General features: G+C 40.3%; 1 protein-coding gene and 1 pseudogene across 1 annotated transcript in view; one reads left to right on the top strand and one right to left on the bottom strand.

Moving 5' to 3' along the window:
* Positions 1–27603, bottom strand: part of Gmap (Golgi microtubule-associated protein) — a 164748-nt gene extending 137145 nt beyond the window's left edge. The window contains exon 1 of the mRNA XM_065217071.1: positions 27237–27603. Coding sequence (XP_065073143.1) covers positions 27237–27434 — 198 coding nt within the window. The 5' untranslated portion in view covers positions 27435–27603. The remainder of the gene's footprint in view (positions 1–27236) is intronic.
* LOC135697511 (heterogeneous nuclear ribonucleoprotein L-like) lies at positions 22–3367 on the top strand (annotated as a pseudogene).

Here is a 27603-nt window from a genome sequence, read left to right as displayed (position 1 = left end):
AGTAGACAAAGCTCAATTTCAATGATCATGGTGTTAAACGGAAACGATGCCAGCGGTGGCCAGGACGGGCCGCACAACAAGCGCCTCTGTACCGGCCAGGGAATAATCGGAACAACAACAACATCAACGTCACAAATGAGCCTCAACGAAAGCGCGAGGTAGCAACCCGGTTCAACCATATCCTGCTGTTCACCATCATCAATCCAGTCAAACTCATTACAGTGGACGTTCAACACACTATCTGCTCGCCCAACGGACATGTACAACGTATCGTGATATTCAAGAAGAGTGGAGTCCAAGCGATGGTTGAGTTTGACAGCATTGAATCCGCCACCAGAGCCCGCAATGCATTGAACGGCTGTGACATCTATTCCGGTTGCTGCACACTGAAGATCGACTAAGCTAGAAAAAATTCAATATTTACAAAATCGACACGGACTCCAGTTCGGACTACACATTGGAAGCTACCGTCTCGAAGGATGCCTGCAACGGACACGCCCCCCCCCCCCCCCCCCGTTGCACAGTGGGCAAAAATTGACAAAACCGCGACTAAATTGAATATCTCGGCTGCCAAACGGTTTCATCCAACATATTATACATATTCTCAAAGGAAAAACTCTGCTGAATTGACTGATGGTGGTCTTATTGGCCGGACTTTTGCGTACCGAGATAGAGGGCAGGGATCAACCCGAGTTCCCGGTAAAGTAGGAAATGTCACTATCTACCGACAAAATTTTACACTTGACTTAACGTATATTACTGGAAATTGATAGTAATAAGTATATATGGTGTAAAGACACCATATACGCCCTCAGGGAAACTCTACTGGCCTAAAAGAAAATCCGAAACACCGATAAAGTGGCCATCTTATAAAAAATGTCCTAGAACCTTGAGATTTTTTCTATGTTGTTCAGAATCAAGATATCAAAGCGTATTTAATATGGAAACTATATTTTGGGGTATAATGGCCATATTCTGGTTCTCCGGATAATCTGGAGTGATCGATAAAGTCGCCATATTATAAAAATTGTCGAAACCGTTTGGCAGCCGATATATTCAATTTAGTCGCGGTATTGTCAATTTTTGCCCACTGTGCGTTGCTACACGATTCTACCATCTTCGGCGGAAGACCGACACCGTACAACGACCGTCAATCATTAGTCAACCGTGGTCCTAAACCAGTTCTTCTGGGAGCCGGCGGAGGAAACGGATTTGTACCGAATTTTTCACCGCCCGAGTTTCATCCACCGGAAAACTGGAAACCAACACTGACCGGAACACACGTCGCACTGATGAAGGACCGCTGACCCGAAATAGACTAGCCAACTTCATTCAATCGGCACAGCAACAGGGCGCAGTGATGATGGTCTACGGACTCGATAACAACACAGCCAAGCTGTTCAATCTGTTCTGCCTGTATGGAAATGTTGTCAGGATAAAGTTCCTAAAGACCAAAGAGGGTACCGTCATGGTCCAGATGGGAGACGCCATCGCAGTCGAACGTAGCATCCAGCACTTCAACAACATTCCAATCGGAAATAATGGTAGCAAAATTCAGATTGCATTTTCTAGGTAGCACTACTTTTCAGAGTCCATCAACCCCTACATCCTGCCGGACAATTCGATCAGCTTCAAGGACTGCAGCGCCTCCAAGAACAATCGCTTCTATTCGTTGACCCAGAGCAGCAAAAATCGCAATCAGCCACCGTGCAAGATTCTCCACTTCTTCAATACCCCACCCGGTATGTCCGAGGATCTGCTGCTGATTGCATTCACACCCCGTCGCAAGTGCGAATGTTCCCGCTGAAATCCGGACATTCCTTCTCCGGATTGGTCGTGTTCCCGAGTGTAGCACTGGCGGTGAACGCCATCATGAAGTGCAACCACAGCGCGATCGATCACAAAGGCACATAATTCCCGTTCATTATGAAGCTGAGTTTCTCCTTGTCCAAAACGATGAACGATGCGTGGAGCAACGAGGACATCTTAAAACATGGGCATGGGCATGGCACCGGCAACCTGGCAACCCAATGTAGGCAGCGGCCGCGACAGCCTCCCCCGTGGCAGCAGCGTCCGGTGCACAGTGGTGCAAAAGGCCAAATCCATGAACTTTTTTCATTAGCACCTTTAACAGTGGTTTTTTCAATAGGGTGTCTTCAGAAGAGTTTTTATAAATGACAAGACCCATTGAATGAAGTTAAGTTTTAGTTCGAAACTTCACCACAGGTGGTGCTGCAAAATCTAACTTTTCAGTTTGACCAGATAGAGATATAAAGTCTTCAGCTAAGTCAGCACCACTGTGCGGTGGTGTGATTTAGGAGAATCCAAGGCGATTCACGGTTGTGTTTTGAAAAAAATTGTATTATATTGTGGCAACATCAATAACAAATTTTGACGCATGCACACTGCGCAGGCGCAGAAAAAGTTCAGTGTTGCCAGTAGCTTTAAAGATCAGAAAAATTGTAACTATGGGTGCCAAACAGTGCCAATGACTGTTCCCTGGTGTGCCCAAGATTATGACCAACCCCTTGGTACAGGCTCAATCCAATAAACTTCACAGAGCCAAATAACAAAAGACATGCTAAGAATAAATTGCTAACACAATTTAATTCACATCCAATGGGAAAATGGGATAATTTGGAGTATATAGGACGAAGAAATCAATTAAAGTTGGGAGGAAATTTTACTAGAATATGAAATAAAATTCCGGGATAAGTCGGAATAAAAAATCAGTAGCTGGTCTGAAAACGCTTTTGAAGGACGACAGAAGATAATTTTATCAGAAAGCAAATGTTCTTCTGGGGAAGTCAGGAGAAACTTCCAAGGAAAGTCTGGAGGAACTTCCGGAAACAGCCGGAGGACACTTTCAAAAGAATCCAGAATAATAATTCCAGTATAAGTTGGGACAAACCTTCGGGCAAGTCCGGAGAAACTTTTGGGAGAAGTCAACTTAAAATTAATCTTTCAGCATAAGCCAGATGCGGCAGTTAGAATAACCTCCTAAGAGGAGTCAGGGGGATTCAATTCCCGGTTTTTTCCCGGTTATTTAAAAAAAACCCAACCCAAATATCACCTCTGCCTTATACAAAAAAGACGTTCAAAATTAACCGTTTATAGATAATCATATATTTTTGTCAGCTGAATTGCTCTACAATACGTCTATTTTTTAATGAGATGAGATTTGCATTAATATGTTGATGATCTAGAGTTACGTTGGAACATCTACCCGAGTCAGCAGGTCGTTAACCTAGCAGCGGACTTTGCCACAGCGAGGCACCACCTGAGTCAGCGGATCGTCAACCTGGCAACGGACTTTGATACGGCCAGCCTCATCGATTTCATCGAGGAGCACGGTCAGCAAATTTAGCTTATAAGTAGGACTAAGCATGACAGGAACGTAGTCAGTTAGTATTGTGAGTTAGGTGAATTACGTGCGAAGTGCATAATTCTGTGTGAAGGTGAAGAATCAGTGAAAATAAATGTTAGTTAGTTGAATTGTCCTTTTTTAAAAAGGTTATCACGGCCAGACACTCGTGATTCTAGATCTCCAAAATCTCATGGAATCATGAATTCGTATAAAATCAAAGAGTCTGTTGCGAGCTTAAGTCCTGACGTAGAAAGAGAAACGACAGACCATATGCGCACTAAATCAACGAAAAAGAGTGGATGTACATTGGAGCAGGTTATTTATTCCTTGTGTGACATCACATTATGTCCCACAATTATCAGGTGCCTCATTAGGCGATCCTAGCTTGCCTATACCTAACTTCTTTCCTGTCCTACTTAAACTTAATACTTGTACTCTTCTACTCACGGGCCCGTTGAGTTTTGCTGGCTGGCTGCTCATACACCGCAAACGCTGAAAATGACTCGAACGTGCCGCATGGCTGCGATCATGCTGCGATCCACTGCGCACGATGTTGAAAGCAGATGAGAATTCCGGCTTGCCTCAGCTGCCACGTCTTCTCCCCACATCAGTGTCAACCCACTGCTGTCGGTGCCAGATAGCACCAGCTATTCTGTCTTAGACCGGTCACAGAGTTCGTCCTTGCCTACTTACACCAGCGTGACTAGCACAGCCGAGCTCACACTGGCTACGACCTCTCCGTACGGCACACATGCACACCACAGTCCTGATCTTCAGAACTTGGATCCGTTTCGCGTAAAGTGGGCTAGCCGTGCTGCAATCCACCATCGACTCTCCAAGTCACTCGACACCAAGGCGCCTTCGCCGCGATCAGACGGTACGGTGCACCTGGCTGCTTCACGTTGATTGACGAACTCGCACTAGAGCACTCACGGTCGTGAAAAGAAGCGACGGAATCCTGTCACGCTCGTGCCGTCTATGAAGATGGATGAATAAAAAGAGCCCCTCCAGGGCTCTTGGGTTTACCCAGCTGACGGAGTCTGACGGATGTACAGTCACTTCGTGGTGGACCGTCAATGTTCACCGGTTGAAGGTTATGTAACGTCCAGACAGTATCTTATCCACGTGGGGGTTGTGTGCGTGGTCTTCGGTTTTTGCAGGAAAGTTTCCTCCGGTGCTGACTCTCGGATGAAGAAATGACCCGGATAAGACACCGACGACTAGGAACGAAACAGCCCCGTCCAAGGGAATCCTTCTCCAGCACGTTTTTTTTTTATTTTTTGAATCACACCTTCCTGCTACCGTACGAGAGGACTGCAGTTGCGTGGACACTTTTTTCGCGATATGAGCGTACACCAAAGATGGCCGTTCTGCCCTTTTCGCGTGCACCGTGCAAAAAAGAACGTTAGCGCTGCTTCTCGCCGCGACGGTGATCCGTGGACTTCTGTCTTCGGCTTTCTAATTTCTGCCGGTACCGCCGGTGCCTGTACTCGGTTTTCATCTGACTGTGTGTGCGTGCAAAAGTGATAACGTTTGCGGTGCGTTCCGTTTAACGATCGTTGTTTACTTGACGAGGGGTTGTCGCACGGTAATTACCAGGTGATGCACACTAATTCTTACATAGCTAACTTGTATATGTTCTCTACTTATATTTAAATCCACTTTGCAAAACAAATTGTAACAAGTCTTGCAAAAAATGAGCCTAAATGTTGTTTTGTAATGCCAGAAAAATCATATATTAGTGGTACCTGAACAGGAGAAACGCAGTATTTTTTTTTAATCTTCCTGGAGTTTAGCTCTTAAAGATCTATAAGTCAAACAACATTTTGTGGGATACAAAGATGTGTTACCAATATATTTATCATTCTCATTTTCATAATTGTCTTGTAGATATTTTACAGTTTAATCGAAATCTTTAAAAAGAAAATTGTTCGATTATCAAAATCATCCCGGATATCTGTTCCTGAAGTTCTGCAGACCCAACAAGGCATACAAGACACGAACCGGCTAAAGGCTGAAAGTCTCTATAATAAAGCAAAAGACAAAAGAAGAACAAGGCATACGATAATTCGACTTAATTCTTAATTTACCATTCTATGGTAAACCTTTGTGAAGCCCCATATGGTAAACCTTTGTTAAGCCCCATAATATTTGGTTTTCCAAAATGCCTGGAGTTCAGATCTGTATTCTTTTTTAATATAGTCAATTTAACACTATTGGATCATTTGTGTCTTAAATTTGAACTCATGAAAATGATGAAACGAATTATCTCTCAGATAATTAAGTACTTTGTCTTTGGCGTGAGAGGTATGGAGTCAGATCTTTATGTTTTATAGACTAACCAAGGTATTCTACGATGTCCTAACTAATCTTGTGTAGCTGGTTCGCACAATGTGCAGACATTATTTTTAAATTTATCTCTGAACCAATCATCTTAGTTCGTTGATGGTGTCCAGTGTCAAACATTTGCATGCCAAGCATGATGGAGCATGTAAGGAGTTTGAGATCGGACATATATTTATTGGCATGAATCTGCTTCTTATATTCAAGTAGCGTTTCTTCAAATGACACCAATAGAAATTATAGAAAAATACTCTGTAAGCTATGGTGGTAGAAACAACGGTAAAATCACCATTTGCCCCGTGCGCCAACAGATTGTGAGTGAAAGAAAAGAAAAGAGTTTTTGCAATTTTGGAGATTTTTTATACTTTAACATAGTGTTGTAAACAGATGTGTAAACAAAAGAATATAATTATGTATATGATATAAAATGGATTGATTTCAAGTAACATTGCAAGTTTTATAAAGGTTTAAATAATTTTTCAAGACCAAGACCAAGACAAGACTATGATAAAACCAAATTTTTCATTTTCATTTTGCAGCGTTTGGTGGGGCAATGGGAGCGCAAGTCAATCCAAAGCCGAGGATAAAGGACGGGTAATGGCTGAATAGTCTATGCGGACCACTTGAACGCCAAGGGAAAAGGAAGGGATTGAAGAGGCCGGTTATTGGGGGTTTTGAGGAAATGACACATAGTGATGCTAAATGTAAAGAAACCAAAAATCCATCTCCCACTGATTCATCCTTTCACATATATACCAAATTGATATTTTAAAGCAATAATCAAAATTAACAGACAATACATGAAAAGGCTAGTTGCCAGTTGCTTTAAAGGCTAGTTGTCTCCCTAAGCAGACCATCCGCATCCTAACTCTTATGTTAATCCACTTAATGCTACTAGGCTGTCTAAATTTTCTTATTTAAGTTCGTTTGATGATTATGATATCTCTAGTCTAATTTAATAAATAATTGAAATCTCTAATCTACCTACCATGCTTTATTAAGTACCTGCACTTGTGAATGTAATCTAAAATTTAACGTGTTTCAAGTTGATTTTGACTTTGACCTATATTTAATATATATTAGTTCGTCCCAGGTGACACCTTCAAGTGACTAAAATGCTTCACTTTGAAGTTAGTTTCCTAGCTGATTTTTAAATTACATAGGGTATATGCTTCAACTACGCTCACACGTTTCCACTATGTCGCACCACAAAAATACGTATGGTTATGTCACAATAGAAGCACGCCACAGTGGAAATCCCGAGCCATAGTTCAAACACGTATCCCAAATCAAAATGAAGCACATATAAGATTAGTTGCAATACCATGTACAAACATGGTGTTTAACATTGTTCCCTGAGTAATACCTCAATGAAAACAACAACGGAAGCTTGTCACGCAAGTAGAAGGAGCACTGTTGGCCACTTTCTGAAATATTTCAATAGTATAATTCCCTTGCAAACCCAAATAAATCTATCTGCGTAAAAATAAATAAAATAAGAGTGATTTGCGGCAAAACCCGCCAGTATCGCACCCAACGTCAGTGCCTATACGTAAGCGTACTACAACGCGGCTTTCAAATAAAGGAGTAACAAGTGTGATACTATCACTTCAGGCTAGAACTTTGGTTCTCTTATGCAATGGTTCATCAGAGAGGGGAAGCTCAGTAATCCTCATCGCATGCTCATGACGCTATTCTGTCACGGCATGAGCCAACGATGCCGGACCTAACCAACCGTCTCCAACGCTCCACTATGAAGCATTAAATTAGGCCCACCCACCAACGTCCACGTTAAAAAACTAGCCAAGGGGAGGGACAAGACTATGATAAAACCAAATTAGTTACTTATATGAACTTTCCCGGTGCGATTTGGGTTTTCCCAGGTTTTTCCCGGTTTTGGACACCCTGCAGAAGACAAACACTGTCTGGCGATACCTAAAAGAGTTCCTAGAAATTTCTGGAAGAAGCTTCAGGGAGAAATCTTCTAGGGAAAATGACAGAATTTTTGTCCGAGTGAAGTAAAAAAAAACATTGATGAACAATATTCCCAGGTAAAACAAGAAAAACTTATGGGAGCAATTGGAAAGAAGTTGAAATAAGTTTTCAGGGAAAATATCAAAATAATACTTCCTGGAAGCTAATCATCGATATCAAAATAAACTTCCTTAAGGCCCCCGTCTGGAAGTATTATTGATATTATTCCCTTGCTGGGATTTTTTAGAACATCTGGGAAAACCCTCGAAAATGAGCTAGAAAAATAAGCTAATCGAAAAATCGAAGCACACTACGTTCTAGCCTAACTTTCTGGCAACATGATAGTTGGAAAAATTTTGGGAAAATCCAACCCACAAAAAAACTGGGTTGTTTTTCCGACATGAAGACCACCCAATTCCGGCCACGTGATTGCATAGGTGTAGACACCATGTTCTATCTTTCCCCTCTGATAGCTCGTGATCTTTATTCTAAAGTACCAGATAATTATATACTAGAAGATTCGTGAGAATGTCAGGAATCTTTTGGTGTACTCCAAAGTACAATTTTCCGACTTTCCTTGCATCGTTTTTCCATTTTCATTTCATGCATACCATTTTCCCGATATACCGGTACATGACGAACAAGGCATGGGAAAGAAAAAAAATGTACTAAACACGAATTTCTCGCGAGGAGCTTTCGGCTCACATGATTTTGCGGACGGCTGACTGAAGCATGCGAATAGTGGTGTCGTATGTTTAGCAAAAAATAATTCAAGTGGTTGATAATGAAAAAGGTCATCAAGAAATAAAATGCCTTTCCCTACATCCTCCATTTCGCCCTGAATGACAATGGGTCCAAATATGCACTGGGAAACATAGTGTTCTCTGCAGGTCGATGAAACTAGCTAGGTTACTTGTGTTTTCTTTGTTTGGAGTAAACATATAAATATTGTTTGGGAAGCAATATAAGCAATAAGCAAAATATCCTCCCACCTTGATATTGACTATATAATCTACACAGCAGGTATTATTGATTTCCGTATCTAAGAATCACATTCAAAACTTCATATGGTATAATTGTCAATACCTCAAAAAGCTCCGCGATGCGGATAGAGTCCCTATTGACAGTGTGATTTGTTGTAAGATGTAGATCTCACCGAGCTGATTCAATTAAAAATTACGATATTACAGCCGATAATGACAAGACTTTGCTATGATGAGTTCTGAAACTTTGCATAACTTATATCAGCAGAAAAAAATGCATCAGTTAGTTACAACATAGGCAATTGCTTTATTTCAAATGTCAGTACCATTTATTGATAAAGTGAAAACATTTCTCAACTGTTGTAAAAAGGTAATGCTTTGTTCAGAGTTGGGCACATTTTAGTTAATCCACAAGGAACATTTTCGATAGCGATTATCGCTTCCACTAATTTTCTAACTGATATAAAAAATCAGAGCAACCTGTTTTTTGAGACATTCATGATTATAATTTATAATTTTTACACTAAAAGACTCCTGAAATAATGTTGTTAAGCTATTATCGAATTATACTGACGTATTATCTGTAATAGAAGTAATAGTAATAGTTTTTGGTTAGTTTGACAAACCTCGGCAACTTTATATAGATAGTGTAACAGTCAATTTCCGGCAGATATGAAAAGCCACAATTACTTGTGACTACGATACATATCATTCTCATTAGATGTGATCATCCCTACTTTCAGAAGAAAGAAATATTTATTTGCTTCGTGAAGAACGTCGTCAGCTTAGCGTACAACTACTGTTTATAAATGTGGGGTTTCCTAGATGTTTCACTATCCTGTATCTCTCATATCTAACATCAGCGAAAAGGTACTTTACAAAATTATTCTAGAAAGTTGCAAAGAATATCAGGCGTAACATTTGATAACGGCACAAACACTTTTGTAAACAAAAGTTGTAAGGCCCTTTACACGCGAACCGAAGTACGCCCACGCAAACCAATACAATTATCGGAAAGGGGAAAGTGTCCCCCAGCCGATGATGTTGTTGGATTGCGTGGGCGTACTTCGGTTCGCGTGTAAAGGGCCTTACAAACTTGTGTTTACAAAATTTTTTGTGCCGTTATCAAATGTTACGCCTGATATCATCAACATTTATGCATCATATCATTTTATCCTTCATATCCAAATCAAGGTCAGATAGGCTAGGTGATGTAGAATTTAATTTTTCATTTATGTGTTCCTGAACTTATCCTTGGTAGTGTACGAACAGAAACAGTGCAATGACGTGTACTAAAACCGAATATGAGCAACAGTTGTTCGTATTTTCGATTTTCATAAACCGGACCGACGCATCGATCAGTTTCAGTCTACAGCATGATGTGCTCCTCTCTACACATGTCAGTCGGGAGTACGTAGACTTGGAAATATGATGGTCAGCATTCTTATGTTAAACCGGCCTTCCCCGATACTACGCCTTGAAGGATGTGTCTTATGGCCATTTCTGGGATCAGAAAATATTTTTCCGGGTTTCCGAGAACGCCAAGTAACCAACTCCAGTGATATGTACACTGATGGACATAAGTATTCGTCGTGCACATGTATCATGTTTTCGTGATATTTTTCTAGGCGGTGTGATTTTATTTCGTAACAAAGTGTACTTCAAATAAAACAACCAAGGTTCATTCGCAGTTCCCTTTATTAAAAATCCAACAAAACGAATGTAAGCTGATGATATTGAGAAAACATTAACAATTACTCTAAATTCAGCTGGACAAAAGTATTCGTCATTAAGAAAATCTCTCTGGAAAATCATCATTGGGGAAATTATTCAAATTATTAATAACTTGTATTTAATCCTCTTTGTCTGATGACCTCTTTCAATCGGTTTTGCATCGAGTGAACCAGTTTTTCACAGACCGAGGGTTCGATCTTATACCATTCTTCACGAAGGATTTCTCTCAACTGTTTTTGTGAGGTTATGTGATGTTGTCGAACGCGCCGATCAAGAACATCCCACAGATGTTCGATTGGATTCATATCCGGTGACTGGGGTGGTGTTTTGAGCTGGTGAGGAGTATTATAAAGAAGCCAAAGACGTACAACTTCCGCGGTGTGCTTCGGGTCGTTGTCTTGTTGGAAATAGAATTCGTCCCCTATGCCCAACTTTACAGCACTTTGCTTCATATTTTGTTTCAAAATATTCAAATACTCCTCTTTTTTCATGATTCCATCAATAAACACCAATTCCCCAACACCAGATGCAGCCATACAACCCCAGACCATCACTGATGAACCCCCATGTTTGACGGTAGTTTGGATGTTCTTCTTCTGCAGCTCAGTGCCTGGTCTCCGCCATACCAGAACTCGTCCATCTGATCTATAAACATTAAATTTACTTTCATCGGAGAATAGCACTTTGTTCCAGAAGCTGGTTGGGTGATTCTGGTACTCTTTTGCGAAGTTCAATCTCTTAGCCTGATTAACCTTACTTATTAAAGGTTTTTTTACGGCACACACGCGCATTATACTGGGCTTTATTCAACACTCTGCGCACTGTTCTGGAGTTAACTTCTTTTCCACTGAACTCCAGTAACTCCACTCGCACTTTTGATGAAGATACTTTCGGTTCTTTCCCAATAATTTGTACAATTTTTCGCTTTTCTCTGTCCGTCAACCTGCAGGGACGTCCTGTTCTAGCCTTATTGCTGAGGTTTCCGCCATTTTTGTATCGTTTGATTATGTCCTGAACCGTTGTTCTGGGCCTACCAACACTCTCAGCTATTTCGGAAACAGTTTTTCCCAACTTAAACAAATTCAAGATGATTTTTCTCTCTTCCACCGTAGTTTCTTTGCCTTTTCTACCCATTTTTTTGAAATCGGATAAAGATCGCGCAAGAGCAGTCGAATTTGACAAAAAGTAAACATTAGTGAATGGAAAATGTCAAATTCATTAATTTGCAGTGTTCCCAGATTTTTGGCTTGGATATTAAAATAATCTCAATTCCGTGACGAATACTTTTGTCCACCCAACAAAAGGATACTGAAGTATTTTATGGCCAGTATCTACGAAAAATCGAATGGTTCTTTTATAACTTCGACTCATCAGTTAAAGAACAATGCGGAGAGTCTTTTTCACTCGAATTATTACGTTGATAGTAAATACAATTTCCGTAAAGTAACATGAACAATGATAATGAGCGTGTGACGAATACTTATGTCCACCAGTGTAAGAAAAAAAATCCGTGATTTCAGTACCTTCATGTGGTGTTCAGCATTTTCGCGGAGAAGCTACCTCCCCAATACTTGAAAAATTGTTCCTGTGAACATTCCATAGATTCAGAATTTTATTTTTACGAGTTTTTCGAAATGCCAAGCAGGCTTGCTTCCACTCACTTGCTATAAAAAAATGTTTTTCAAAATTATGAAATCATTAGATTCATAGTTTCGCTGTCATAAATTCGCTGATTGTGACGCACTGAAAGCGAAATTGACAGGTTTTATGTGTCAAATACATACCTTCCAACCTCTTCTTGCTTCTGACAAGTACAAACTTTCATAAAAACATCCAATGATTCCATAATTATGAAAAACATTTTTTATAGCGAAGTGAGTGGAAGTAACCCTGGCCAAGTGACCATATTCTTTGATATTTATGTTCAACTGCCGGTGATTTCAGTGAGAGAAATTAACCTCCATGTGGGTTCAGCATTTTTAACAGAGAACCAGCCTTTCCTGATAGTGAACCTTGAATAATAGGTCCTAAGGTCATTCATGAGATCCTGAAGTATTTTTCCGAGTTATCAAGGGACCATTCAATGATATTTGAGTTCCCACACCGCTGTTTTCAATAAGAGGAAATTATCCTAAATGTGGGTTCAACTTTTTCATGGAAAACTGACCTTCTCCGATACTGAACCATGAAATAGTTGGCCATTCCTGAGATCCGGAAATATTTTTACAAGTTTCTTGAAATGCTAAGGAACCAACTTCATTGATATTTGACTTCAAATACCGGTGATTTTAGTAAGAGGAAATTTACCTATATTTGTATGGAGAATAAGTCTTCCCCTATACTGAACCTTATAGAAAAGTTCTTATGACCAGTCCTTGGATCCGCAAATATTTTTCCAAGAATTTTGAAATGTCACCAATTGCAATGATATTTAAGGTTAAATATCAGCTATTTCTACACAGGGGAATCAAATAAGTAGAGATCAATATTTTTATGAAGTTCCTCCCTTGTGCACCTTGAAGTTATATCTCCTGTGGCCATTCCTGAGTGCTGGATTTTTTTTTAAGGTTATTGAAATGCCAAGGGACCAAGTTCAATGACACTTGAAATCAAATACCACTGATTTCAGTGAGAGGAAGTTAATCTAAATGTGGGTTCTGTATTTTCATGGTGAATAGGTCTTCCCCGATACTGTACTTTGAAGGATAGTTCTTATGACTATTCCGGAGATCCGGAAATATTTTTCAGAGTTTTTTTTTTAATGTCAAGCGACTAACATCAATGCTAATTATATGAGTTCAAACACTGGTGTGTTCCGTAAGATAAAATCAACCTAAATGTGGGTTCTGCATTTTCATGGAATGCCGGCATTCCCTGATACTGTACCTTGACGAATAGTTCCTGGGATTCAGATATATTTTTTGAGTTTCTTGAAACACCAAGAGACCAATTGCAATGATATTTGAGCTCAAACACTGCTATTTGCAATAACAGGAAATCATCCTAAATTTGGGTGCAGCATTTTCATGTAGACCTCGCTTAACTCAGTCAGTAAAGGCGCAGCTACAAAGCAAGACCATGCCTGGACGTTACTGGGTTCGATTCTCTGTCCGGTTAAGTTTTTTTTTTAAGTTGGAAAATATATCGAGTACCCTGATCATAGAGTATCATTGTACTTCCTACTCAATTATACAATGCAAAAATGGTACCTTCTTCGAAAACTCTGAACTGTGGAAGTGCATATAGAAATCTAAGTTGAGAGCACGCAATAAGCTTGAAATGCGAACAATAAGAAGAAGATTTTCATGGAGAACCTGCCTTTCCTGATACTGGACCTTGAAAAATAGTTTCAAGGCCATTTCTGAAATCCGAAAATATAATGTCGAGTGTTGTGAAATGAAACGTGATAATCTTCAATGATATATGAATTCAAATAAACACAGGAAAACATTCTGAATTTTACTGGTGTTGTAAACATCCATGCATGCAAACATTCATGCATGTAAACTTCAATTTCACGTAAACTAGCAACTTGCAAGAAATGTTGTATACAAATATGGACAGTTGCGTAGAACAAGTGGAATATTTCATTGCATGTCTCATAAATTTACACGATCTTTAATGTAAACATATATCTCCATTTATGTGCATCATAGTAACGGTAATTTACACTACTTTTTTAAACTGTGAAGGCAATTTACATACACGTGAATTTACCGAATTATAGAGTTTAGCATATTCATGGAGATAAGACTACGGAGCCTTCCTTAGCTCAGTCAATTTTAGCATAGTTCCATTCTGGAGGCAGCTGGGTCCGATTCCTAGTTAAGTTCGGTGGTTATTCATCTATGCAAACATTGTATATATTTACGTTATTTGACAAATCACAGCATTCACTTATTGCAAACAAAATTAATGAAGAAAACAATAGTACTGCAGTCCTGATTATCAGAGTTTTGTCAAATAATGCAAATATAATTGACCTGTGCATCGAAGAACTGAGTATGATTGTACAGCTCCCAAAGAACGCATTGCCGACTACCACCGCTTTTTCTCGGCGGGTTTTCAACCAACCGCTCTGATTTTCTGCGAGTGGCTAGTTCTCTATTGACAACATGCATTGACTAACATGCAAAAAATCATACCAATTGGTTGAAAACCCTCCGAGAAAGACGTGACGTTTTTTCTCCATACCATTTCCATGACATTTACTCTGGTTAAGACACTATTTACTAACAAAATTGACTGACAATGTTTATAGTGTTTATCAAGTTTATCTAGTGAATATATCATGATCATCCATAATATAGTGAGTAGATGTACCTTGTCAACAACAGAAAATCACCTACTTGTTAAATAAAAGCTAATTATGATCCAAAACTGCAAAGCAGGGAAAAATATTATAAATAATTATTGATTTAAAATATAAACAACGACGGAATAGAATTGGTAATACGCCCAAGGACAGAATGTGATTTGTGGGCTCGAGTCCCGCCAACAATACCGTTTTTTTTTTTTACTATTTTACATGATCAATAATACTTCCAGACGGGGGCCTTAAGACAATAAATTCTAACGATCTAGGATGTAGAAACTTCTGAAACACATCAAACATAGAAAACAATCATAACTCTGGGATCTCTTGTAAATATTTTCTTCTCTGAAATATGTTGATTCCTTCCAAATTCTCCTCCATACTCTTTTGGAATTCTCAACAAAATTATCTAAACATTTCTTCAAAGTTAAGAAATCATGAAAATCCCGTCCAGTCCAAGAGTCTGGAAAAATGTATAAGGTAAAGAATGTTATTTGGGGCCTCCCTTAGCTCAGTCGATAAAGGCGCAGCTACAAAGCAAGACCATGCTGGAGGTGGCTGGGTTCAATTCCCGGTCCGGTTTAGGAATTTTTCGGGTTGGAAAATTTCTCGACTTCCCTGGGCATAGAAGTATGATTGGACTTGCCACACAATTATACCAATGCAAAAATGGTACAGGCATCGAAAGCTCTCAATTAATAATTGTGGAAGTGCATCTAGAACACTAAGTTGAGAGCACGCAATAACCTAATATGCGATATGCAATAAGCTTGAAATGCGAATAAGAAGAATGTTATTTTTATTTTCCGGAGATACGAGTTAAGAAAAACTGGAGTTGGAAAAGCAGATCTGCCAGCTTCCTAGCTACGCCCCTGAAGCACAAACCTAAACTACATGCAATTACACCCTCTCTATCATAGCCAACCCGTGTGTGTTGAGTTGTACCTGTCCGCTCGGAGTCGGAGGCGGGCGGTTCAAAATTAGACCCAGGGACGTGGGAATCACACATACCCCAAACCGAACCGACGACGACGACAACAACAACGGGCACCATTCTATTGAACCCCAGAACAAACGTGGCATACACCACAACTGACTGAACGAGCACCCCGGCTGATGTCGGAGAGCGGAGGGACTGCGGAGGCGGGGCGGAGGCCGGAACACCAAGTCACAAATATAGTAATAATAAAAAAACGCTTTTTGTGATAACGAAAAATTTCCCTCCGTTGCTGGGTTGGGGAAGGTAACATGTCTACCATATTTTTTTTTGCGGCTGTATATACCAACTTAATTCTACATTGAACGCGCGAGGTGAGTCGAGGGAAAAAGCTAAACACCGGTCGTTGTTTATAAGCGACAGATTTGTTTCCATCAGTAGGGCTTTTTTTTCCATGAATCGTTTGCCACATAACCTACGTTAGGACGTAGCTTAGCTAGCTAGATATCTATACGAGTATTTTTCTCTTTTCTCTTCGAGCCCTGGAACAACTGAATCAACTGAAATCCGAAGTGGAAATACCGCGCTGAAACATGCGATCGTTAAACATTTGCTATTCTCTATGCTATGGTGTACCTGTACCTGATACCTGGAAGTTTCAAAATGGCCACAGTTTATGACTCTGTTGGCCAGATCTAAACTGAATTGTTTTGTAATTTCTACTCCCAATTATTACTGCAGCGACACAGTTTGTAATTAGGAACGGAAAATTACTTAACTAAGACGTTGCAGGCCGATATGACCAAATTTTCCTCGAATTTTCTCATATTAGAGCCGATTTTTGTGGAAAATCGAGGAATATTTTGCTCACTCACTCACTTTTTGCTATTTTGAGTGAAATTCGACTCAATTTTGAGATGATCTCATCGGCCGTGTGGATACAATTGACAGAATGGAATCACATTATTCGGCATTCGATCAGCTAACAATGACGTTTCCTTACCATGGAACAATATTTTGAGATTTTTTTTCCTCCCACACCTAGACCCCACCTATCGACCCATCAACTCATGAACCGCGGACCAACGGCTTTAGTTCCCTTCCCCGTGATCAGAGATGTTATACCTCAGAACATCCCGGCGGCGCCGACTGGGATTGAACTCAGGCCTGCTGGGCTGAGAGGTAGTCACGCTTATGACTATACCACCGGCGCCGCTATTTTGAGATTTTGTCTAGGGGCAAGCCAGCTGTACTCCGAGCTAATATTTTTTAATCGAGTAAATTTGAGTTACTCATGATTACTCAAAAGTGATCAAAGTAGTCCTATGTCAACAAGTGAAATCAGGTCAACTGTCATCAGTTTGAATAAACATCAACGAGTACTTGTGATGAGGTTCCGGAACCGATTCCGGATATGGTTGATGATACAGTTTCTATCCTATCAGCAAGGCTGCCTATAGTATACCGTCGATTAAAGCGAAATAGCAGTTTGGTGGTAAACTGGTATGCCAGTTTCACCGCCACTGTTATAAAAACAACCTGAATACCCAATCACATGGCACGGATTTAAAAATATTGATACATATTTTTGTAACAGTTTGGTCAAAATTTATAGCAAACAAAACCTGTAGTCAGTAACATGGGAGAGCAATAATAAATAAGATTTCTACCCAAAGCGATTGGTCTGATTTAAAAATTAAGTCTGCCATCCGCATGCTTGAATTTGAAAATTTCGTCGCGCCATGGTACACTAATGAGGCATATATTGTGTTTTTAATGCATAATATACAATATACAATGTTGCAATAATAAAATAAAATAATCGATTATAATCTCTAGCTACAACTACATTGAACTGCCACATTAAATTTCCAGTACAAATCGTTGTAATATTGTGAGTGCCGTGGTTATTTCAGTCGAGGGCAACAGGCAAGCTAAATTTCTTCAGGTTAGTACTCATAGATGTGGGACTAGAAGACTTATTTATAATCTGAAAATAGAATGGAACAATTAAACGGTAAGAATCGATAAATGATGGACTATACTATTTTTCGGAGGACGAACAATTACAAAACTGGAGAGAGATGATCCTGTATGAAACGCGGTTATAACCCGTACAGACTATGGCTTGCATGCATCTAGTTTTCACTGGAAGTACTTTCCATTTAACACCAGCAAAAAAATTACCTGCTCTTAAGTATATTCTACCCAAAAATAAGTTTAATTCACGTAAATTTGAGAATATGAAATTTACTCAAAAGTAACTTATTGGGCTGAACTATATCGTTGGGTCGAATCTCTTGTTCCTTTTTGACAACAATAACGAGTGCAAGTGAGAGGCTGAAATTTTGGGTAGTATTTTTTCTCCGTGTATATCACATGATATAAGCCATAGTCTGTACGGGGTATTAGATGATATTGTTGTTTGACATCTGGGAAATGAGCACAACAAAAGCATGGTTACTGAGTCTGCTTGTATTGAATTTTGAATAACTCGAGCTGCTCAGAGTTACTCAAAATTAACTCGGTTTTAAGTCATGATCAAAAGCTGTCTTGCCCCTAGGATTTTGTCTTCGAGAAAATACCGGGTTGCTTTATGCTGAATAAATCCTCAAAAAATCTGGTAGCAGATTGTATGCTCCAACCGGTATAACCCTCGGACTTAAGGCCCAAGCGCAATGTGGGCGGAAGCGGAACGGAAACGGAAAGTTTGACAGTTGTCACAAATGGCATCAAGATGCCTAACCGAAGTCGATTTGATTCTAACTAGTTTTCAATCCGACAAGTAGGCTTACTCAGATCGGGCTTTTCCGCTGCCGCTGCCGTTCCGCTTCCGCTGTCATTGCGCTTGGGCCTTTAATCCTGATCACGAATCTCGGGCTGTTTTACTGTCGAAGTCGATGTTAATCGGTATTAGCGTGAGCACATCCAGGTTTGTTACAAAAATCATTATTTTGAAATCGCTACGACGCAAAGTGGTCTAGAACTGCGAAAAGATAGTCAAAACAAGGGGTTGGTCCAAGGGGTAAGTCACTCAGCACATTGTGCCGAAATTAGATTCGACACAGCTTGGGCACATCCATCGGCACAATCTCGTAGGCATTGGATTGTTGTAAATAAAATGGGAGCACTGCTCACAGCAAAAAAAATATTTTAATATTACATCCAAGAGGATGCTCTTCAATCATGTCTAAGATCTCATGTAATTTCTATAGCCACAAAAATAAACTAATGCAGTAAAAGCACCGCAACGCTAGGGGCACGCAATAACCTTTAACTCCAACGCCGGCAACGGCTGTAATTAAATTAATTCCATTAACTACTGCTTTAATTACATTAATTACACAATGTAGAACATTAACTACTTTTAAACTCCATTAATTACAGTTGAAATTTCGTAATTAAAGTACATTAATTACATTTTCAATAATTTTAATTACATTGATTACGAATAGATAATTTTAATTACCGTCAGTACTACTTCAAAACACATTAATTACTTTAAGTACTTTTGATTGCATATTAATTTAAAGCACCGGTTCTCTATATTGCGTGCCCCTCGGCGTAATGTCAGTTCATGCACTGTATTAATGATAATTTATCAAGGGGTATTCAACTCTGCACACCTCAATCTGTGCCGAAAGCAGTGCCAAGAGCTATGCCTAACGTCTCGAAGTAGGCCAAAGTGTACCAATTAAGGTGTCAATATCCCATAATTTTGGCAATCCTGAAATTATAATGACATTTCAAGAGCCACATGTGAAAAGGGCATACAAGCTTATTGTAAACAAACCTTTGTAAGCCTTGTTCTCGCCAACCGAGGGTCACCCACGCAAAGCAACAACATCATCGGGAAGGGGAAAGTTTATCCTACCTGGTGATGTTGATGGTTTGCGTGGGTGTCATGTGGGTGGCGAGAAAAAGGCATAAGAAGGTTTGTTTACAAAAAGCTTGTATGCCCTTTTCACATGTTGTTCTTGATTTGTGATTGTGGTTAAATTTTCATTTTCAGAACGAAAGGTGGAAGAGAAACTGAAAGTTATCAAACCTATACGGTGTTCAAACAAACTCGACCATTCCACAAGATTCTGACTATAAATCTATTTGAATTACTGATTCTTTGCAGGTTTGCAACAACAAAGTCGTAGCCTGATTGATGGAGGAAGAAAATGCCACCAGCATCATTTGGAATCCACTCCAACAAAGCAAACAAAGAATTCGAACGGACGGAAAGATGAACGACGGTCATGCAATCGACAGCGATCCCTGCTATAAGATAGCTCGTATGAGCCGGATTGGAATCCGAAAATCTGTGTTGCACAGTTTTTACTACTGCTTGCTTGTCCATAATTTGGTCGACAATCTAGTGTCGATGTTGCTGCTTCGCTTGTGCAGGTCGATTGTAGTTGGTTCATCTGCACACCGGTAGGCTCTTGCTAAACAGCAAATTACTTAGAGTTGTCAAGTGGGAACCTCTGAGCACACCGATATTCACTCTGCAGCGAGTCAAATTTTATAAATTCAGGCCTTACAGTTGACCGATCGGTAGGCTACCCATAACACCTGGGCCTCTTGTGATGAACAAGTTGAACTAGTGAGGTGACAAAAGTTACTCATTAGTGAGGTGATTCTCCGTACAAATCACACGACTCATAGAATAGGCCTGGGAGAGTCACGTCACACGACCTGACGTTGGTCACCTCACTAGTGACATAGAGTTACACGTTTGGTAGAATGGGTCTAAATGACAAGCAAGAATATCTGAGGAAACTCAGGGGGAAACGAGAAACATTGCATACCAGAAGATCCTCGGCAAAACCGATATTAGAACCAGGCTGAAAACCCCTATGCTAAGCTTTATGTCTGTATTGATTATTCGGTGTGGATGTACGGACGTGCTGATGTGCATTTCATGTACATATCTACATAGCAAACTTGTATATGTAGCTGAACTCTCATAGAATATCCTGCTCTATCCTTCATTCCAAATGCAAATTTGATCGTCGCAAGATGCAGGATATTCTTCCGGCTGTTTCCGTTTCGGTTATGGCTTTGTTGTACGTGTTGTGCACCTGTGTCAGGAACCTCTACCTGTAAGAAATTCACTTCAACGAAAAGCATTATTTTCAAGGGCTTCGAAGCTATTTACAGACATTATTTCCGGAAGTCTGCTCGAAAACAGGTGAAAACAGACTCCTTCAAAAATTCTTCTGCAGCCGGCACAATTTAGTCACCGCTCAGAGCAGTTTCGTCACTATAGAGATACGAACTGTGAATCAGTTTAGATGGACTGAGTTTTGTTAGATTGAAGTAAACAAAGTATCCATCCTTAGCAACGATTGGCAAAACGTCAACAGTCGACAGTGATGCCATTTTATATAATATTTTTGTGTGTTCTACTTGTCATTTTGTCAACGTGTGCCCTAACGAGACAAACAGTGTGCCATGTTGTGTTTTGGCACAGTGTGCAGAGTTGATTACCGCTTGTAATTTAGTCCTTTTTGGCAAGTAATATCACACCATATTTTTGACACGATTGAAGTGCTTCCACTTTGATGTGATATCAACATTTATTATTTTGCTGTGCTGGACAACTGTCATTGAAGGTGTTCACAATATTACGTGCTGTTTGACTGTATATTCAGGAACATCCTCTAATTGAATATACCAGAGGAACTCAGACCAGCAGTGTAGCAAATGTAGGTTCTAGAGTGGACTCAAGAGAAAGAGGCAATTAATCAAACCCCATTAGTACCCTTAATTAAACTAATGCTACAACTCACACGAATCAAACTACAGAAGTCATATTCATCATCCTCTATAGTTGATCTCTAACAATGTTCCCCACCTGTTCCAACTCTTTCCGGCCGCTGATAGACCGTTGATTTTCACATCAAGAAAATATAGGTTTCTGGTCTGTCTTTGAGGGCATTTTAAAAACTTAAAACACAGTACTTTTATTATCCTATGAACACAAGACACCAAAATTTTGCATACCCGTCACTTCCCGCGTCATCCTCATTCCAATTTATCATTGTGATTTCAAACCAAAACATTCAAGGTGTCAGAAATACCGGATTGCCGGGATGGGTATTTTATAAACAATCGCAGCTTGCTCTATGACCGGAACAATCGGCACACTGACAAAAAAGATGACCCAAGTTTGGTGTGCGAACTCACACAGTGTGCCAAAAACACAGTTGGGCACACCTGGGCACACTCATTAGCATTGTTTGGCACCCGTGGTTAGACATGTTCAAAATCTTTAAAATTACTGGCAACACGGTTCTATCAACAATCAATACGAAACGAACGATTTTAAATTGGCTCACTACTTGACTAGGCTATTGCTCCCAAGCAAACGATTAACGTACCCCATTCTAGTCGAAATTCTAGTACTACGCAATGTTTGTTTTAATTCGCTATGAAAGTTTGACAGATAAAATGAGGGGTTATTAGTTTTTCCTATGTTTCGAGGGGTGAATCGATTAGCTAGGGACCAAAGAGAGTACCAGAGCTGAGCCAAAAAGTTGAGCACGTTATTTCGGGACCTTCTAGTCTTAGAGTTACCTCTATGCTTTGAAGATAAGTCCAGAGGAATTTCAGAATAAGTCCTAAGATCGTCCATAGTAGAACCAAATTACTTGTTGGGTAACTCTAGAAGACTTCTACGGAATGTTCAGAGGACTTCCAGGGCAAATTCAGAGGATTTTCAGATTAAGTCCAGAAGACTTTCCGATTAACTCCAGAGAACTTCCAGAGCAAGTCGAGAGGACTTCCAGGGTAAGTCCAAATGATTTCTAGAAGTCTAGAACTGGTCAGTATAGAGGACTATCAGATTAAGTCTAGAAGGCTTTCAGGTTAAGTCCAGAGGACTTGCAACAACGGCGCCGGTGGTGTAGTGGTAAGCGTGATTACCTCTCACCCCAGCAGGCCTGGGTTCAATCCCAGTCGGCGCCGCCGGGATGTTCTGAGGCATAACATCTCTGATCACGCCTTCCTTCGGATGGGAAGTAAAGCCGTTGGTCCCCGGTTCATGAGTTGATGGGTCGATAGGTAGGGTCCAGGTGTGGGAGCTGCCTTCCTGGCACGTCGGTAGCATTGGTGCTCAGCACGGAAAACAAGATCGACGGAAAAAACAAACCAAAGGAAAAACAAAAAAGAGGACTTGCAAGGTAAGTTCAGGGATTTTTTAAAGTAAGTCCAAAGAATTTTTAAGATAAGTTCAGAGGATTTCCAGGATAAGTTTAGTGGAATTCTGTTGCAAGACCAGAGGCCTTACAAGCTACGTCCAGTAAATTCTTCAAGTAAGTCCAGAGGTCTACCAGCGTAAGTTCAGAGGACCTTTAGTGTAAGTTAAAAGAACTTCTGGGTTAAGTCAAGATGACTTTTAAAATAAGTTCAGAGACACGTATTCAGGATAAATCAAGATAAATTTCAGGTTAACACTAGAGGATTTACGTAGTGAATCCAGAGTAAATCCAGAGTACTTTCAAAATAATGTAAGTCCAAAGGACTTTCAGGATATTCCAAGGTATGCTAAGGGAAATTCCAGCCTTGCACGATAAGTTGAGTAGATTTCTGATATTCTAGAGAAAGTCATTAGGACTATCAGGGTTCAGTGCAGAGAATTTCAGAGTCTAGAGGATTTCCAGCGTGGAAGATATCTAAGGCTAGTGAAGAAGCCTTCCTTCGCAAGTCAGGAGAACTTCCAAGCTAGCATCTAGGGAATGTCAAGGGGACTTTCTGAGTAACACTAGAGGCTCTCCATAGTATATCCAGATTAATTCCAGAGTAACATAATTTCAAATGACTTTCAAGGTATTCCAGGGGAAGGCCAAGGAACTCTCAGGGTAAGTCCAGAGGACTGTCAGTATAAACCCAGAGAACTTCCAAGATAAGTTCAGAGGATTTACATGATAAGTCAAGTGAGATGAAACACTCCCCATCTTAAGACTAAAAAACTACCAGGGTAAGTCCAGAGCGCAAGGACTTTTAGGATGAGAGTCCAGAAGAATTATTTTAAGTCTATTCCAGAGAAAGTGAAGAGGACTTCCAAAGTATGTTTCGCGAATTTATTGACAAAAAAGAAGCTCGGAGGAATTTAGGATAAATGCAGAGGATGTCCTCGGTAAGTCCAGATAAATTCCAGAGACTTTCACAGTAAGTCAACAGCAATTACAGAATAAAAACAACAGTCCAGAAGCCTTCCACGATAAGTCCACAGTTAGAAATTACTATTTTGACACCAGAGGACTTCCAGAGAAAGTCCATAGGAGGAAGCCTAGCGGACTTCAAAGATAAATCCTGAGGACTTCTAGGGTAAGTCCAGAGAACTTGCAGGGTAGGTCCAGAAGACTTTCAGAATATGTCCATTCCAGAGAAAGTCAAGAGGACTTGCAGGGTATGTTCAGCGAATTTCTAAGACTTGCAGTGATTTATAAAACGTTGGTAGGACTTTTAAGATTAGTGCAGTGGATTTCCACGGTAAATCCAGGGAACTTTCGGAGTAAATCCAGACGACTTTCATTATGTCACGCAAAATTGAGGAAAAACTTACCCCTTCACCCCTTCACCCCTCCCTCTTTCATCACGTTTTTCCTATACCAACTGCAATGGCTTGTCACATTTTTCCCCTGCGCCCTTGGAGCGTGGCATAATATTTGCATCACCCCTAAGACCACAGCACTTTCAAAATAAGCCAGCAGAGCTTTCAGGATAAGTCCAGAGAACATCCAGTGTAAATTCCAGAGAACTTTTAGAATAAGTTCAGCGAAAGTCCAGGGAAAATCCAGGAAGACTCCCAGAGTAAGTCCAGATGACTTCTATGTTACGTATAGAGGACTGTCTCAGTAAGTCTGTCGAACTTCGAAGGTAATAAATCCAGAGGATTTTCGGAGTAAGTCCAAGAACTTCCAAATGGCTATAGGGATAATTTTAGACGACTTCTACGAGGACCCCAGAGAGACTTGTAGGGTAAGTTCAGACTTCCGGGGCAAGTTCACAGGACTTTCATATTAAGTCCAGTGAACTTCTAGAGTACGTTGAGAGGACTTCCAGGGTAAGTTCATAGATTTCTAAAGTAAGACTAGTTGACTTTTAACAAAAGTTCATAGGATTTCCAGAGTAAGTTCAGGAGACTTCCGGTGTAAGACCAGAGGAACTTCCTAGGTATGTTCAATGATTTTCTGGAGTTCTAGGACTTCTAGGATGAGTTCAAGGATTTTTTTAGAGTAAGTCCGGGAGAGTTTTAAGCACTAGTATGCGCAGCAGGAGTGGCAATTAACTGTCATATTAATCTCGTTAGTTATTTAGAGCTATTTTTGGCCCTTGGACAACCTTGAATTGACACTCCTGGTTTTAAAAGTCTAAGAGTAATCTAAAGCGAGTTTACCACCCCTTGCCCCCCAAATTTGCACACTGCACACGCTAATGGTTGAACGATAAAATCAGAGCATTTCCTTGGAAAAATCCAGAGGACTTCCATTACTTAGTAAGTTCAAAGTACTTTCAGAGTAAGATAATTCCAGAGGACTTCCAAGTATTCAAAGGTAAGCCTAGGGCACTTTCAGGGTAAATGTAGAGGATTTTAAGGTTAACTCCAGATGACTTTCAGAGGACTTCTGATCTTCTAGTGTAAGAATTTTGGACTTCACAGCAAGTCGGGAGGATTTCTAGGGAATGTGAAGAAGTCGCCCAGAGAAGTTCCAGGCTCGCATCCAGGATAAGTCAAGAGGACTTTCAGATTAATACTAAAGGCTGCACAAAGAATTGCACACTACTTTCAGAGCAAGGTAATTGCAAAGGATTTCCAAGGTATTCCAAAGTAAGCCCGGGGAACTTCCAGTGTAAGTGTCTCACTTTCATTATAAACCCATAAGACTGACAGGATAAGTCCGGGGAATTTTTGATCATTTTCTAAAGTAAGTTATGAGCAATACTACAGCAATACAGGTTAAGTTCAGTCCAGAGGACTTCCGGACTAAGTCTAGTGTATTTATAGTGTAAGTGTAGAGGCCTCCCAGCGTAAGTCCAGAGGACTTGAAGGCTCAGAAAAGGGGTTTTTCTGGAAGTTTTCCAGGGTAAATCCAGAGCTATTCCAGAGTACTTTTAGAGTAAGATATTGCCAGAGGACTTCCAAGGTATTCTAATGTAAACCTGGTAAATGAAATAAACACTACTATTCAGATGTTAGCTATTAGAATAAAACATCGCGAGTTTATTGCTCTCGACTATTTATATCAGATGTAAACAATCATGTTCGAATGCCTTTTGTTTACTTTGTACATTATTTACTACTACTTCTAAAACTATCATCTTGTTGTCCAAAGAGCTTTCAGGATAAGTCCAAACTCCAGATGACTTTCAGAGCAAGTCCAGATGACTTCTAAGGTAGGTCCAAACGATATGCAGGGTAAATCCAGGGAATCTTCAACATAATTCCAGAACACTTCCAGGGCAAGTCCAGAAGAATTTGAGTTCAGTGTTAATTGTAGCATTTACGGTAAGTCTATAGACTTTTACGATATATTCAGATTTAGATCCATTACTGCTAAAAAAACTACCGTAAATTTCCCAATCGTGCTCCAAGCACATTCAGGGCAATCTAATTATCAGTTTGAATGTGTCGCTAGCTTGCTCCATTCCACGCAACGAGCAGATAAATCAAGCTGCCTGTCTAACCAAACTCGAACAACATCCGGAACATGTCCACCGGAAGTATTTATAGATCAGAGAGCCGTTCTAGAAAGTATATGTATTATTGCCATCTCTGGACATATAGGTATGGAGTTAGAAGTACTCTTGTACAATGAGTAATTATCTGGCGCAAAACCGCTACCGGTGGTGGTGGTGGTGGAGGAGGTGATACCAAACCGAGATGACCGCGGTGCTCAGTATGAGAGATTACGTGACCGTCCAGAACGGTAATTTGCTGTCACTGTCACCGCTGTCGAGCTACCGGTGTCAACGCAGACAACACGGATTATTAATCACATTGTTAGCCCCATTATTTTGCAATTGCTGTGTGGTCGAGCGAGAGGTGATGATAATCGCCTAAATTGCATATTGGAAATGGGCATAGAATTTTACAACGCTGTTATTATTCTGGTTGGGTGCCTGCTTCCCATCTGTAGCTTTTTCATAATTATTCACAAGCACAGTAGACTAATCAGTAATGTAGTAATTTAGGTACGGTATTACCAAGCCGGAGGCGGTGAGTTCAATTCCCGACCGGTCTAGAAAATCTGTCGGACTGGAAATATTCTTGACTTCCCTGGGCATAGAGTAAGATTGCGCTTGCCACACAATGCTCTAATTCTCGCATTGGTTGGCATAGAATGCTCTCAATTAATAACTGTAGAAGTGCCCAAAGAACACTAAATTGAGAACAGGCACCAGCTCGTATAAGAGCGTCAAAGTCAAGCATTAATTTTCGTTTATTACGTTGAATCTAGAATTTCATTTGTTGTCATAAAGCAAACGAAAAAAAAACATGAAAAGCAGCCAAATCTGAAACTTTCCGGACAGCTGGATGATTGAACCCTTCCCAAACAAAAATATCAAAACAACAATTCAACCTACCTCCTGGTCCTGAGTCGCACATAGCCCCGTCAGTTCGCCGATCTTCTCCCGGGCTTCATCGAGTTCACGCACCGGGTTGCGATTCGGATCTTCGTCCTCCTGCTCCTCGACGATGCCTTCGGCCAGAACCTCCTGCGCAAAGCTGGTAATCTGACCCTTGACTTTGTTCAAGCTATCGTTCAACTTGAGCCACGACATTTTTCACAGGGGTATTCTCACTTGCCTTTGTACGAACCACGAACCGCGACAATGTCACTTCACATCACTTTGCGACGGATTTAGGAATAAATACGCGAATAACAATCAATTTTACACAGAATTTCACCGAAAACCACGAATATTTTTCACCAGATTCCCGTACATGTAC

This window comes from Ochlerotatus camptorhynchus, unplaced genomic scaffold (genome assembly GCF_037179485.1).
Source record: "Ochlerotatus camptorhynchus isolate MF236.1 unplaced genomic scaffold, CSIRO-AGI_Acam_v1.1 ptg000070l, whole genome shotgun sequence".
Lineage (NCBI taxonomy): Eukaryota > Metazoa > Arthropoda > Insecta > Diptera > Culicidae > Ochlerotatus > Ochlerotatus camptorhynchus.
This window is presented reverse-complemented; position numbering and strand designations above follow the sequence as displayed.